Source organism: Callorhinus ursinus, unplaced genomic scaffold (genome assembly GCF_003265705.2).
Source record: "Callorhinus ursinus isolate GAN/ISIS: 27379988/994484 unplaced genomic scaffold, GSC_fseal_2.0 scaffold68, whole genome shotgun sequence".
In the NCBI taxonomy this organism is placed as follows: domain Eukaryota; kingdom Metazoa; phylum Chordata; class Mammalia; order Carnivora; family Otariidae; genus Callorhinus; species Callorhinus ursinus.
The window spans coordinates 1,635,362-1,650,570 of record NW_027397130.1 but is presented as its reverse complement, the minus strand read 5'-3'; the positions used below and the strand labels follow the sequence as shown (position 1 = coordinate 1,650,570).

Here is a 15,209-nt window from a genome sequence, read left to right as displayed (position 1 = left end):
CCGGAAGAGGGGCGGGTGCTGGGGGGGGCTGCTGAAGACTGGCCAATCAGGAGGTGCAGGGAGAGCGGCGGGCGGAAGGCGCGCCTATCGAGCCCCCCCCGGGCGCCGGAAGAGGACGGGCCTAAGATGGCGGCGCCGATGGGCGACCGGAGGGGCTGCTCATGTCGGGGAACGGAGCGGTGTGGGGGCGCGTGCGAGGTCGCCTCCGCGCCTTCCCCGAGAGCCTAGCGGCCTGTGGGGCAGAGGTGAGGAGCCGCCGGGCGGGGCGCTGCCCACGGGACAGGAAGGGCCCGCGCGGGCGGCGGGGCGGTGACCGGCGGGGCGGGGCGGGGCGGGGGCCGCTGCGATCCTCGCCCGTGTGCCCCCGCCCCCAGGCCGCGGCCTACGGCAGCTGCGTGCGGGCGTCCACGGCCCCCGGCGGCCGCCTGGTGAAGGACCTCTGTGCGCGGGAGTTCGAGGCCCTGCGGAGCTGCTTCGCCGCCGCGGTAGGTGGGCGCCGCCCGGGGCCTCTCCCCTTTGCCAGCCCACCTGCCCTTCTGCCGTGCGTTCGGTGCCGCCGCGGAGCGCGTGCGTCCGGGGAGGGGAACGCCAGCCCCCCGCGAGGATGCGGGCGGCGGCGGCGGCGCGCGGAAGCGCCGGTGACTCCGTGGGGGGCCGGGGCCGGGGCCGTGGCGTCGGACGAACCCCGGGCGCCTCGGCGCCTGCGGTCTTAGCTTCCCGGGTGATCCGGGTGACCAGGGCCCCGCGGGTGTGCTGTGCGCGCGGTGACAACCCCGGGCCGGCCAGCGCGCACTGAGGGGCACCCCGACCGCCCCGAGGGCCGGGGGGAAGCAGCAGGCCGCTGTCCTGGGCCTGTCGGTCCTCACCGGCCCCGAAGTGGGCCGTGGTGGGAACGGTGGGCCGGGTCTCTTGGTTTTGGACTCTCACCGCTAGACAGCGCGTCCCTTCTGTTTCGGAGGCGTCTTCTGAGCCCTGTTGGATCGGCTGCTAAGCCCGTGAAAGGTGTGACGATCGCCAGCCTCGAAGTGAAGAGTTGTGTTTACGCGTTTTCACAAAGGGTGTGGAGCAAGGAGGGTTGGTGGAGATGCGGACTTTCCGAACCTAGGTGGGAGGCCCAGACGGCGTGAGCAGGGGGCTGCCTGCGATGCGGTCCTGGGCTGGCGCCCCATCCGGTGGGTCTGGCTTGGTCCGTGATCAGCTGTGTCCCCCGGAGCTGCTGGTGCAGAGAACCAGACCGCAGACTGGGCAGCTGGGTGAGCTCGGCAGAAATCAGGGAGCCTGAGGCCATTTCCTGACCTTCCGAGATCGTCCTGAGCAGAGTGGTTGGCTGTGGCTTAGCCCTTCTCCAGGGAGAGGACAGTGCACACGCGCCCTTCGAAGCCCGAGGGCGCAGACATCTCCTCCGCCTCCTCCTGATTATGACAGCAGACACTCAGGCCTCGTCCTGCCCCCACCCCCAGTCAGCCCCCGTCACCAGCCTTAGATCTGACGTGGGCTGTTTTTCCAGGTCCGCACCTGTCCGCTCGGCAGCTTCCTTGTTGTACTGCCAAAGGAGGAGGGGTTACTGCTTGGAAGGGTTTACATGTTAGTTACAGGTCTCTCCATACCACCTTTTGTGGTTAGGAGTTACTCTGTTACAGGCATTTTTACTTGCTTTTGCAGTGATTACATAAGGATGTCCCCGCGGTGTGGGCTCCACGCTCAGGAGCTGTTCCGCGTGCTATGGTCACGGAAGATGACTTAACTGTGGGCCCGGGGACCAGGTGCTCAAGTGTTTCTCACCACAAGGACAGACACGGGAGCACGTGTTTCCCATTCTGCTGTAGTCCACAGCACTTGGTGGGGAGCCACGTGAGGAGGCAGAAAGGGCAGTGGGCTCCCATCCAGCTCCGTCCCAGGAGCCCTGTCTCTGGGCAGGTGTTCAGTGCTTTGCTGCAGCAGCGTTCTCTGTAAGAAGCTCCTGCTGCCTCACGAGCACGGAGCGCGGTGTGCTGGGGGTTTGTCTGCACAGTGCCTGGTCCAGGGGGGCGTGGCTTTGGGGGCACACTGCCACGGAGCAGATAGAGCCCCCTGGCCTGTGGCAGCTCCGAGCGGCCACGCCCCTTGCCGCGCATCCATGCCGCTGGCATCCAGGGCCAGGTTCTCCGTAAGGTATTTGCCGTCAGAGAGCATTTCGTGGGGGGGTTTTCTTGCTCTGCAGTGTCGTCTAACTAACCTCTTCACACCAAATCCTTTATCTTCCAGGCCAAGAAGACCCTGAGGGGAAGCCTTTAGGATGGATGAGCCAGCAATGCACTTCTGTTTACTGCCCCAGGGAGCAGAGCCAGACGCCTGGTGCTGACGGCCCCAAAGGGCAAGCGTCAAAAACATCTGAAGCCTGTAGAACTGAAAGGACTGCGGGTGCATCAGGGCGAGTTGCGGGCAGAGGGCGAGTTGGTTTTCCTACATCGTGTGCCTGAGGATTTGGGTTAGAGTGAGACACAATGAAGCAACAATAAAGACGGTGGCAGACCACACAAGAGCTCTGTTCTGTTGTATGCAGAGTGCACCTGGGCCGTGGGAACACACTGCTCAGTGTTCTCACTTTTTAAGGAATTTTTATTCAAAATACCTTATCTGGGGCGCCTGGGTGGCTCAGTTGGTTGGGCGACCGCCTTCGGCTCAGGTCATGATCCTGGAGTCCGGGGATCGAGTCCCGCATCGGGCTCCCTGCTTAGCGGGGAGTCTGCTTCTCCCTCTGACCCTCTTCCCTCTCATGCTCTCTGTCTCTCATTCTCTCTCAAATAAATAAAATCTTTAAAAACAAACAATACCTTATCTGAACTTAACAGAGCCAGCAGACGTAGCTACTCGTTTACAGGACGTACCAGAAAATAAAAATACAACTGTGCCATGAGCAAAAGAGCCACGGGTAGGGAAACCAACTCAAGTGGTTTTTCTGAACTTGGGAGGCAAAAGAGGGGGCTGCCCTTTTAGAGGCTCCAGCCAGCCAAGGGAGGGTCTGGCTTAGGAGCCCAGCATCAGTGACACCGTGTGGGGCACTTGCTCCTCTGCACCCCCTCGGGTCAGAGCCCAGTCCCTCCTGACTTTCCCTGTACCCCACCCGAATCCCTTCGACCTGAGAAGGAAATCGGATGCGGCATTTTTGCACACGCACGCATACATACACATACCCAACACGCGGGGCCCAAGGATTCTAGACGTCCTGAGCGCCGCCTGCTGGACGCCTGGGGACTGTGCTCCAGGAGCCCCGCCCAGAAACATGGAGGTCACCCTGCCCTTGGGCTCCTGGTCCAGCATCCACACTGATGGGGGCGGTCTGCACCCTGATCCCACACACAAGGGCCGGAGCAGGAAGGGGCGGGCCTGGGAGCTGAGCACTCCTCACCTCCATGCTCCTCCCTCACCCAGCCTCCAGGGTGGGCTTCTCCAGACCCTCACACCTTCCACTCTGACCTTCGGCAGCCTCTTACGGGACGCTTGCAGGTCTCTGCTGGGTACAATGGCTCCAGGCTCCTCCAGAACCGTCCCCACCAGGTGCCCTCCTGCCTCCACGTCTCCCAACTCTTCACCAGCCTGTGTCCCTCCCTCGGGCCACACACCAAACTCCCAAGTTCCTTGGCCTTTGTCCTTGCTCTCTGGCTTCCCCAGACTCAAGCCATCTTCAAGACCACGTTTATTGAGGGAAATGCCACCAAATGGGTGTCTGAATGCAGCCATTCCTGCAGCTGCATCATCGCACACCACTCTTGTGTGCCCTGTACTGTCACCTTAGTCCTCAGGCAGCATCTGAACCCTGAGGGCCTGGCTCCACCGGGTTTCCATCCTCACTCCTACCTGCCCCTATCTGGGCTTGCCAGCCCTGCCCTAGAACGGGTGCCCTCGCCAACAAGATCCTACGCCAGCCGCCCACTGATGGCTGTACTTGCTGCTGCTCCACTTGGACCGCTCACTGCACCTGCCGTCTTGGCGCCGGCAGTCTGGTCAGAAAGCAAACAATGGCCCCCAGCCCCTCCAGCTCCCTGTGGTTCTGGCAAGCTGACCCCACACAGAGGTCTCGGGTTCTTCCCTGAGGGGCTGCGGGCTGGGGAGGCCGGGAGAGGGAACTGGGACAAGGACCCCAAGGGTCTGGGGGAGCCGGGGCTGGGTCCTCCGCTGTGAGAAGCACGTGACCTTGCAGATTGCAGGAGGATGGCCTGACCTCCGCAAGACAAGAAGCTCGGGTCAAGGGAAGACATCCAGGTAAATGAGATCCAGAAATAGAATCCCACTCTAAAAATGTATTTACAAATGGAATTCCGATCTTAGGGAAACATCCAGAAGGCGTTTTCCCACTGAGCATGATTTGTCTGGAATTGTTCTTACTTGAGCACAGGAAGCACCCCAGGACCCACCCCCCTTCCTCGGGGGCTTGCCGCTGCAGGACCAGTGCCCTGCCCACTCGTAACCCCCCAGCGCCAGCCCCTGGGTCAGGAGGAACTGGCTCAGCCTTGTATGACTCATTTCTAGTCGTCAGGCTGTCCAAGAATGCCGGAACTACAATAAATGTCATTTCGAAGGCCCAGGGGAAGTCAAGGCCAGAAGCCGCAGCTGGAGCTGCCATGCAGCTGTGGTCCTTCACGTGCCCAGGCACCTCTGGCCAGCGGCCCACCAGCAGCCGCACCCGGGGCCCCTGGCAGCAGGTTCCAGAGCACACCCGCCCTTGGGGCGCTGGGCAGGGCTGGCGCTGCACCTTGCACATGGAAAGCCCAGCATGGTCACACCTGCCCACAGGCCTTGGGCACCAGGGAGTGACCATCGGCTCTCCTGCTCCCTGAAAACAGGAACACCGCAAACGCCACCCGGCTGCTCATGGGGTCTTTCTGGGGCCGCACTGCGTCGGGCTTCCACACCACTGCGAGGTCTGGTCAGCAGATGTCCTTTCACGATGGCCGGCATGGCGCCACGCTAGCTGCATGGACCAGACATCGTGACACTTATTTGTAAAATAACTTTATAGTTTGGGAAAGCGGAGGGAGCGCAGAGAGCACAGGAACTGTGACAAGGGCAGAGGCGAGCACGCACTCAGGCAGCTTTCTGACCCCCGAGACGCCCATAGCCCCGGCCCCACAGACACCAAGCCGCGTCCACCGAGCAGCCACGTCCACTGAGCAGCCGCGTGGAGGCAGAGTTCATCACGATTCTCCATGATGCCTGAAACATCACAGTCACGACGACCATTTAGAGCAAGCGGGAGTCCGGCACGCGGTGGGCTCTCTCGGCAGCCCGCGTCAGCATCGGGGCCACACTCCGCGGCCGCCGCTCCCGAGGCCCAACCGGACGCTGCCTCGTCTGAGTCCTGGTGAGCTCAGTCACTCGGACAGGTTTAAGACGCGGGATGGAGAAGGCACAGGCCATCTGGACAGCGAGGCCATGGTGAGAGGCCTTTCAGACCCCCAGCCACGGCGTGACCTCTAACTCCACGCCCACGTGGCCCCGGCGTGGCTGGCTGAGACCCGCCGACCAGGAGGACTGTGGCCACTAGGGGCTGCTCAGGGCTCCTCCGGGGCCCCGGCCAGCTGCTTCACCTGGCGGCCATGGACCACCCTCAACGCGCCCCCCGCAGCCTGGTGGAGCTGGGTCTCCAGCGCGCTGCGGAGGTCATTGACCTGCACATCCGGGAGAGGGTTAAAGCTGATGATGACCCTGTCCCTTGGGGCCGGGTCCCCCGCTGCCCCAGGAGCCACATCCCGCCGTCTCCTCCTAAGGTCAGAACCGGCCTGGACTTTGAGTTCTCGGTTGGATTTGGCATGGTCTTGCTTCTGAGCCCCAGGGATGGCTGGTTTGGGCCCCAGATCAGGGTCCTGCCTCCGTTCCGGCTCTTGGACGGCAGCATCCTCCCCCAGAGCAGGCACATGGTCCTCGCCGATGGCCTCCTTTCTGGCCTCCAGGTGACCACCCTGCTGCCCACCCTGACCCCCAGCAGAAACGGCCCGGTGTTCCAGCTGATGAATCTCCACCTGGGCCCCAGGGGCGGCTCCTCCCAACCTGCTGGACAGGCCTGCAGTTCCCCGGTCTCGGCTCACTGGCTGGGACCTCACGTGAGGGTCCCCAACCTCCCTCGCCCCCGGCACATCTGCCTCCTGAACGCTGGCACCGGTGGCCACCTCTTTTCGGGATTTCTTCCTTTCATGGGAGCTTCTGCCAAAAGCATCCTGACCCTGCTCGGGGAGTTCACCGATAACAAGCTTCTCTGGGCTCCTGGGCCCCTCGGCAAGGCCGGGCACAGGTACTTGCTCCGGCAGGCCAGCGGCAGCTGGGGGCACCGCGCCCTGCCAGCCTTCCCTCGGCTCAGCCCGGGCCGCCCGGGGCTCCGGGTCGGCGGCGCCAGGAGGAACGGCTGGAGCTCCGCCCGCAGCCCCCTCGGGCTCCTCCACGGCACGCTGGCCATGTCCCTGGGGCAGAGCGGGGGGCCGCCCGGGAGCTCTGAGTGCAGGTTCCAAAGGCTGCTGGGGGTGATGCTCCACTGTCCCCCCATCGTGGGCCTCCTGCTCCTTACCTCTGGGCACGGCCACCCCAGGCTCTGGCTGCACTTCAGCTACAAATGAAGTAAATCACCAGGTTAGCCACAGAAATGAACTGAAGCTATCAACACAGAGACTAGAAAGGTGAGCCTGCCAGCAACTGAACACGAATCAAAACTTTGCCCAGCAGGACTCCAGGCCCCGGAGCCACAGATCCAGCCACACGGGGTCACCAGGAGACACGGCAGGCAGGCACGCATTCAGTGACGCCCCCCTTCCCCAACCTGGCCCCGACTTGCCCTCCTCACTGTCCTGCCTCTGCTGGTGGATCTCCTTGTGCTGCTCCTCAATCACCGCGAGCAGCTTCTCCTGCTGGTCCAGGAGCCGCTTCTGCTGCACCTGCTGCTCTTTGATCACCTGCAACAGGACCGCGTGGTCCAGCATCTCCGCCCGGCCGGCTTCTGGCGTGGGGAAAACACAGTCAGAGCCTGCCCCGTCCACACAGGCGCTGGGCTGGGCGGAGGGCGGTGTGACACGCAGTGACAGCACCAGGTCGCCTGTGGGGACCCTCCCCGGGACACACTTCGCTGGCACTGGCTCATGTGGGCCTGTGGTGTAGACACGCCCAGCGGGGGCCCAGCTGCTCAGACGGAGGCCGGCTAGGAAGAAATGCTGAGAGAAGCCACAGGGGAGGTCTGGGCCACCATGGGAATGGCGGCGGTGTCCCGGGCTGGGTGGTGTAAGCTACAAACTACCCTAAAAACAGAATCCCTGTGCTCCGAGAAAGCTTCCTCCATGGTGAGAATTTAAGGAACAAACACAACTGCCTTCCTCTCCAGCAGAGACCAGAACTGGGCCTCAGGGAGGCAGAGGCCAGCTGCTGACACCCGAGAGTCCTGACACTGCTCCTGACCACTGCCCAAGAGACTGGCCACGGGCTGGCATGGGGCGGGGGGGCAGCGCAGCAGGTGTGTGTCAGGGGCCCGCTCTGCTCTCTCCGCACCCCCACCCAGAATGTGGACCCAGGAGGAGGCCCCGAGTCTGAGTGCCCAGAGCTGGCAGCGGCCACCTGTGGGAGCACGAGGAGCTCGCCTTTCACTACAAACGCCTCAGCACCGGGTCAGTTACTTCCCGCGAGCAGCCACGGCTTCTGTGACTGCTACAACACGCAGGTCTTTAAACAGGGAGCTATGAAAGATGACGTGCGCGGTTAAGGCTGGTGGGTGGGCACATTCAGAAGGAAGGATGTTCTGGGAGTGGTGACAGCACACACCCTGGCGAGGCCCCACATGCTGGGCACACACAGACGTGCTGGCCCGTCCTCCCCAATGGTGACCCGTGACTGGCCACGGTAGCACGGGGTTGGCCCTCGCTGCCTCTCCCCACCCAGAAGCCCGTGAAGAATATGCTGAGCCAGACAGCAAGGAGGACAGGCCCCTGTGCAGCAGTCCCGGCTCCCCACCCGGCTCTCATCCAGACACCCTAAGGTCACAAAGATGCCTGCCTGAGAAAGGCCACACCCTGTGGACCAGATCGGGCTCCGTATGAGGGAAGTATACTGCACCGTCCCCCCAGGGCTCCAGAGCAGCCACCTCAGCCATGAGGCTCACTCTCACCCTGGGTACCCATGGCTCATGGCCACGTAACGGTCAACAGTACAAGGACAGCCCCACGAGCTGCCAAAACTGCCTGTCCCTGGAGCAGGTGCTGGACGAGCGGGCCCCAGCCTGCCTGGCCCCTTGGGGGCTCAGCCCGAGACCAATGCTGGAGGAGGAGGGGAAGTGGGGTCACGTCATGTCCAGCCAGAAGCGACGCAGGGGGCAGATGTGGACCAGAGTGGTGACAAGCTGTGCCCACGGGCAGAGCCCGGCCCACCAGGGCCACAGATGGGATGTTAACACACATGCAGAGCACATGAATACTGGGCCATGCACATGGCGGAAGTCCCACGTGGGCCCCCATCCTCTAGGGGAGGCCGGAAGCAGCCAGGGCATAGACGGCACCCACCGTCCTCCAGGACCAGGGCATGTGTGGAAAGGGGGACCCCAACTGAGGGGCTGGAGCCAAGCCCAGGGGGCAGGCTATGTGGGTGGCTCCAGGCGAGGCCGTGTGGACGGCAGGCCTGCACCTTCTCTGTTCCCGCACCTTAGACCCCCCAAGCAGGCCTTCTAGGGGGGCACGCTCCTCCGGAGCCATACCTGCTACTATCTTTTTGATTTCAGCTGCTCATCCCATTGAGAAGCGTACGGAAGAAAGGCAGAGTAGAAAACCGTGAAAATTGTCTTTCCAGAAAGAAAAAAATCGAAAGAGTCAAATAGATTTAGGTAACAGAGTATAAGTGCTGGAATCAGTGAACGCAGAGAGACAGACGAGACAGGAAACACCACACACGAAGCCCCTGGAACAGCCCCCAAATTCCAGAAAACTTCCAGGGCCTCCTGGCTCGGGCCTCTGGCTGCCCACGGGCTCAGCGGGCAGCCCCAAGCCCAGTGCTGCGGGTGGGCTGTCCCTGCAGGACCCGCTGGGAGGCAGCTGGGGGCTGCCGCGGGGCATGTGCCTCTCGCAGCGGCCTCCAGGGCTGCTCCACTGAGATCTGCATGCCCGGACCCCGGGGCCGCTCTACGGACAGACCCGGCAATGCCAGCGGGTAGGGATGGGGTGGAGAGGGGTTCTAACGGGGGACAGGTGTGCAGGGGCTCCTGGGTCACCGATGAAATGAGGCGATCACCAGCCAGGAAAGCTGTCACCACCCGCACTACAGAGGCAGCGCCTGACAGGGAGACTTTGGCCACGAGGAGGGGGTCACCCCAAAAGAGGCATGAAGGTCTGAAGGAGGATTAACCGCTGGTTTCGGGACAGGTGCTGGGTCTTCACTGCAGACAAACGTCCCCCCAGGGGCTGAGCTGAGGTGGGCAGCAACAGCCACCTGCCCTCCCACCTGGGCGGCTGGGAAGGCACCTCCTCAAAAGCAGCAGTGTCTGGGGGCACGAAGCCCCCCAGCCTGGAGGGGCTGAACAGCGCTCGTGTTAGGAACAGTGACATGGCTGCCCTGAGAGCGTCAGAGACACGAACGGAGAACCACGTGACAGGACAACAGAGAAAGCTGCCTGGGGGGGAAGCCCAGAGGCAGGGGGCTCCTTCCCTGTCATCGCTGTGGGTCTGGAAGGAAGGGGCAGATGGCTCCGGGCCCCAGGGACGACGCAGCAAGAAAGCGAAGGCCTTACCCTCTAGCTTGCTGCCAGTGTGGCCTCCGCCCCGGGCCTCCGCATTCCTCTGCTCTCGCGGCTCCACCTGCGGCCCGACCTCGGGGGCCGGCTTCACCAGGAGGGGAGCCTTCCCACCTGCACACACACAGATTCAAGAGGTTCGCAAAGAACTCCGGGAGCGGGGGAGGCGGGGGCAGAGGGCGGAAGAGGCTTCCTAAAACTAGCCTCCTCGTCGCCCCCGTCAGCAGTTTATATCCAACCTGATGATTACCAGGGAAGTAATAAAAACATATTTAACAATCTCACGGGCTCATGGCAGCGAGCCAGCGCTAACTACCTGCACCAATTAACATGTGAGAACCATCCTAACCAGCGCCGAGGCGGCACTTAACAACGTGGTACCTGTCAGGCGCTCCCCGTGCGTCCCCCGCGAGTGCCCAGACGCACAGGAACAGCGCGGCACCTGACACTTAGCAGTCCAGCCAGCGACTGTGTGACAGATACCACGGAAGTGTCTCATCACCGGGCGCCCGGCTTCCCCAGCAGCTGCGGACGGGGCCGCGGCTCTCACGCTGTCACGTGCTGATCTTGGGAGCCGAAGGGGAACGGGGGCAGAAGGAGGAGTAATCAATTCTCACTGCCCCTCCCGGCCTCTCCCGGGCCCCCCACCGGAGGAACGTCTCATGGAGAGGAGTTTGCCAGGACAGGCACAGCTGACACCCACCGGGCTCACTCTTCTCTGCCCACTTGCCCACGGCCCCTGTGGCCCAGCCCGGCATCGGGACCCCACCTGCTCTCTCCCCTGCACCAGCTGCCAGGGCGTCCTGCCCCTCGGGTGGCACTGCCTGGGGTCCTGGCTGCAGACCCCTGTCACCTAGCCCCTGGTCCTCCTTCATGGGCTCAATGGCTGGCTGACCATTTTCTTCTGGAACCTTCTGGGGATCTTCAGGGAGACCACCTGCTGCCTCCAAGACCTGGTCCTGTCTGGGTCTCTCTCTTTCTGAATCTGGCAGAGGCGGTGCCATCTGAGCCTTGCCCACCAGAGCCTTTTCATCCACATGCTTGGACGGATGTTCATTCTCCTCTGACTCTTCTTGGTCTTGACCTTCGTCCACCACCACCTTGTCATGAGGGACAGGGGGCTCGTGGCGGTGGGCCTCGCCCATAGGTACTGCCATACCTGGAAGGAGACAGACGAGTCAGGGAGCAGGCAGGAGAGGGTGGCCTGGCCCTCCTTCCCAGGAGTAAGAACGCAGTCGCAGTGCCCAGCGGCGTGACCCAGGCTGGCAAGGGCCACGTCTCACAGATTGGACTTTTGCCTGAGCACGGAGGCTACTGCTAGAGAACTACAAAAGGGGCAGCTGCAAGCCAGCTGGGGGGGGGCCGGCGGGAGAACGTGCATCTGAGCCACAGAAGGAAGGCGGCAGCAAGGACCAGGACCTAGGCAGGCCCCTGCCCTGCCCTCCCGCCGCACCACCCCACCTTGGCCGGGCCGGTCCAGCTGTGCCTCCTCTTTCTCTCTGGCGCCTTCCCTCTGGGGCACGTCCACGGGGCCCTTAATCTGGGCCTGCTCCATGTCATCTTTCTCATGTGGCAGCTTCGGCTTGTCTCGGCCGTCCTCGGCCACGTCCACAATTGGATTCTGGCCTGCAAGCACGACACAGCTAATTGAGCAGTGTTTCCACATGGCTACACCGCCCGTCAGCACAGGGACTGGGTGGTTTTCCCCAGATTGTAATCACATTTCCTAGTCAAATAGCAGAGCCTAAGCAGTTATTTTTTTCCTGTTCAACCATTAGCAGCTAAGTAGCACCAAAAACTGTCATTTTTCATGTGTATTCATAACAAAAATATGTCAAAATGCAATTTACGCCTAACTGGGCGCAGAGGAGCCAGGCTCCACGCAATACTGGCCGTCACCACCAGATGGCGGCACGAACCCGCAGTTTGCAGCAGGATGGGGGCGGCAGCAGGGCCGCATCTGCCCAGGGTTCCCCCTTCTCCAGGACAACCACCTGCCACAACTCAACCCCCTGCTACAAGCCGGGATGGGGGTGGCGCTGAGAGGTGCTCGAGGAGAATGCTGGGGGAAAAGCGACCTGTGACTCTGTGGGCACCTTACCGCCGGCGGCCAGACGAGAGCCACACCTAGAGCCTGCGAAGCGGGGCCTCCCCCGCCCCCGCCTGTTAGGAAACCGTCTCCATTAAAGAGTTGACAAATGTGGCAGAAACTAAACATCTTGGGAAAAGAAACTTTAAAAACCTGTCATTTTACCCCAGAGGCCAGAAGCACCTTCTATTCCCCTGGACACGAGCTGCCCAGAGAAGGGGAGACTAACGTCCTCTGTGGGCAGCAGTGCTGCTGGCCTGAGCCTGCGGGGGGGGGGGGGGGGTGTCACAGTGGTCCTGTTTGGACAGGGCCCTGCCGGTCCCCAAGGAGAGGAAATTACCCAGGTCGACTGGACCTGCGAGCCTGGGGCGGTGCCCCCACTCATGTGGGTGCCAGACAGCAGCTGGGGACAGCACCCTCACCGGACGGGTGCAGAGATGGGGCCCTGCCAGGTGGCGGGGGCGAGCCAGCAGGAAGCAGACTCTGGACTCTATAGTTGAACCAAGTGGCTGGTAACAGTAAGTGTGTGAGCGTCACCCGAGCAGGTGAAAATGTCCTGGTCTCCATCACACAATTAACCCCTTCCCAGAGGCCCGGTGCTCAAATAAGAATCACCCTAAATCAAGGTGTCTCTCCAGTGGATCACAAAGTTAAGAAAAAGGGTTGGAAGGGATGCCTGGGTGGCTCAGTCAGTTAAGCGTCTGCCTTCGGCTCAGGTCATGGTACCAGGGTCCTGGGATGGAGCCCCGCATCGGGCTCCCTGCTCCGTGGGGAGCCTGCTTCTCCCTCTCCCTGCCACTCCCCCTGCTTGTGTGTGCTCTCTCCCAAATAAATAAAATCTTTAAAAAAAAAAGAAAAAACGGCCAGAAGGGGAAGGAAAAACACAAGAAAACAAAGAAAACTGCCGAGCTATCATGGGACCAAGTCGCCTGTACATGGTCCTGTCTCAGCAGGGACCAAGGCAAATGGGGGAGAGCAGGGGCGGCCTGGTGGGCTGGGCTGAGGGGCGCCCCGGCGGGCAGCCAGACGCCAGGGAAGAGGAACAGCACGGAGTCCGCTGCAAGGGCCCTCGGACACTGCTGCAGGGACACCCGGCTGCACACAAAGCCGAGGTGCCTTGGGACTCCTGCCCCCCCCCCAGCCGCTGGCCCTGGCCTCCAGCATCACTATCCACGGCAACGACCCACATGCCCTCAGCTGGAGCCGGGCTCTCCCTAGCAGACAGCCAGCGACGCCTCCCGGCACAGCGAGACAAACTTAAACCCCCAGAACGAGTGACTAAAGAGCGGCCCACGCTTGCGCACACAGCACGTGGCCCCACGAGCAGACGGGCACCTCGGCGTCCCCAGCAGTCAACGGCCACCTCAGTCGCCCTCAGGGTCGTCACTGGGTCCCAGCAATCACTGATGACCCGGGACAGGCCCGGGACAATCCCGTGTCCATGCCTCGTTCTGCTGAGCGGTGACAGACCCCACACTGCCCAGGGTGGCCTGGCTTTCAGCAGAACTGCGCCACATGGTGACAAGGGACCTGCTTGTCCTCCTGATGGTGCTTCAGGCTGGGAGCCCCCCGAGACAGGCCGATGGACGGAAACTGCGCTCTGGGCTGTCTTTGGAATCGGGGAAGCAGTGTGGGGGGGCACAACCTCTAGGGCAGGCCTGCCCACAGCACCAAGGAAGTCTGCACTCGAGGACCTGGGCTGGGGGTGACCGCTGCTGGTGGCCGGCATCGACCAGCCTCTCTCTGAGGACCCAGGGGTCAGTTAAGATGGAAGGCAATCACCTCAGAAAGCAAGCACCAAAACAAAGGGACCGCTCCAATCACACCTGAGCCCACAGATGGAGTCCCTGTCACTCGGAGGGGACCCCGATTCAGGAGACATGTAGGACCCCAGGGCCACGCACGCGTAAGGCAAGAAGAGCCGAGAGCTAGGCCCCGGGTTTAGGTGACCTTCCTGACGACCGGCTTCCGGCGCCGCTCGAGGTGGCGGTGAGAGCGGGCTGGGGAGCGCTGATTTCTGAGGCCCACTCTTCTTGGCTGGCAGGGGTAGTCTTGACCTCTGCATTCTCTCATCCTTCCAAGCGTGCAGGGGTCGCCATGGCTCCTCGGACCCGAGCGTCCCGATCAAGGGGCCACAGTGGCCCGAGCCTCACTCTCGTGGTCCCCTAGAGCAGGCAGGTCTACCCACGGGCAGCGGGCGGAGGTGGGTAAGCTGCTCCCCGAGGGCCTCCGAGGGCAGGTACGGGTCACTCAGGGCTGCACACGGGAGGCAGCGCCCTCCCTGCCCCAGGGGCCCCTCTGGATGCGGTGTGGCTGGGCTGGCGAAGTCACCCCGGAGGGCACAAGTGACACACGGGCGGCGGGGGCAGGGGCCATAGCATGGTGGCCGATGAAAGCCCCTCTCATCAGGGATCGGGAGGGCTGCCCCAGCCAAGAAGAGCAAGCAGACGCACGTGGAGCCAGGTGTCCCTCACACACCCCCCGGCATCTGTCTCAGAGAGTGCATGCACTCCTGCCCGCGTGCAGGGTTGAGTCCCCGGGGAGAGATCCCCGCCCTATGGCGAGCTCCCACGCGGGCCTGTGGTCAGCCCCTGCCACCTGCGTCCACAGTCATGGCCGTGCTGCCCCCCAGCCTTTAGCCTGCTGCCCGGCCTGACACCAGAGCCCCCGTCCCGGCCCTTGGTGTTTCTCCCCACAGAGCAGCAGCAGCGCCCCTGCAGGGTGGCAGTGGGGGGGGCGCGTGCACCAGGGGATGAGAACATGGGGGGGGGACGCTGGGAGGGGACGTGGCTGCATTCAGAGGAGGGAGCTATACATGTCACAGAATCCAACCTGACCTGCCAGACCCGCTGGGCCGCTATCAGATAGGAGATAAATGGCCTAATTAGCCTTTTTAACAGATAATTGCCTTGCAGAGCCCAGCAACCTCTTTCCTCCACACTTACTGCTCACCACACCAGTGCGCATCCTGGGCTCTGCTCTCCAAGAGTGCCGGGCCACGGGTCGCAGTCCCACGTGTCCCCAGCAGGGCAGGACCGCCATCATCTGTCCCCGGGCCAGCTTGGGGCTCTAAGGAAAGCCAGCACCGTTCTGGCCTCTGCAATATCAAAGAGACCAATAAAACCCCACTCCAGGCTGACGGGCAGAAGTCCGACAGGGTGCGTACACGGTGCGGGCCCCCTCGGTCCCAGCTCTGCTTCAACGAGGCAACCCATCAATTATGGGGGAGGCCAGGGGCGAGAAAAATGGAGAACGCGCTAAAAACAAACGGCATGTGGTTCTGAGGGGGCCATGTGTTTTGTTACAGGCTCGTGGAAGCAATGGAAACCAGATGTGGCCTCGGCAGGCGCCAGGTGAGCCCACAGCCCGTCTCCACCACAGGATGCAGCT

At 62.6% G+C, this 15,209-nt stretch overlaps 2 protein-coding genes across 3 annotated transcripts in view; one reads left to right on the top strand and one right to left on the bottom strand.

Annotated features, from left to right (window-relative positions):
• The first annotated feature begins 86 nt into the window (after positions 1–86).
• Positions 87–2,794, top strand: NDUFAF8 (NADH:ubiquinone oxidoreductase complex assembly factor 8). Its single transcript, XM_025860016.2, has 3 exons — positions 87–245; positions 375–485; positions 2,245–2,794. Exons 1-3 carry the CDS (start codon positions 162–164, stop codon positions 2,272–2,274), a joined length of 225 nt encoding a protein of 74 aa, XP_025715801.1. The 5' UTR covers positions 87–161; the 3' UTR covers positions 2,275–2,794.
• A 2,182-nt stretch (positions 2,795–4,976) lies between these two features.
• The window catches only part of SLC38A10 (solute carrier family 38 member 10), a 39,236-nt gene continuing 29,003 nt past the window's right edge, over positions 4,977–15,209 (bottom strand). For both annotated transcript variants that reach the window (XM_025859706.2, XM_025859707.2), the window contains exons 12-16: positions 11,192–11,356; positions 10,500–10,889; positions 9,728–9,844; positions 6,803–6,964; positions 4,977–6,577 (exon numbers count right to left, since the gene is read on the bottom strand). In XM_025859706.2, the coding sequence (XP_025715491.1) occupies positions 5,532–6,577; positions 6,803–6,964; positions 9,728–9,844; positions 10,500–10,889; positions 11,192–11,356 (1,880 nt within the window). In that variant the 3' untranslated portion in view covers positions 4,977–5,531. The remainder of the gene's footprint in view (positions 6,578–6,802; positions 6,965–9,727; positions 9,845–10,499; positions 10,890–11,191; positions 11,357–15,209) is intronic.

Coding starts and splice junctions, on each gene's coding strand:
- NDUFAF8 (XM_025860016.2), top strand. CDS start 162: ATGTCGGGGAACGGAGCGGTGTGGGGGCGCGTGCGAGGTCGCCTCCGC. Junction 246..374: donor TAGCGGCCTGTGGGGCAGAG/GTGAGGAGCCGC, acceptor CCCCGCCCCCAG/GCCGCGGCCTACGGCAGCTG. Junction 486..2,244: donor GGAGCTGCTTCGCCGCCGCG/GTAGGTGGGCGC, acceptor TTTATCTTCCAG/GCCAAGAAGACCCTGAGGGG.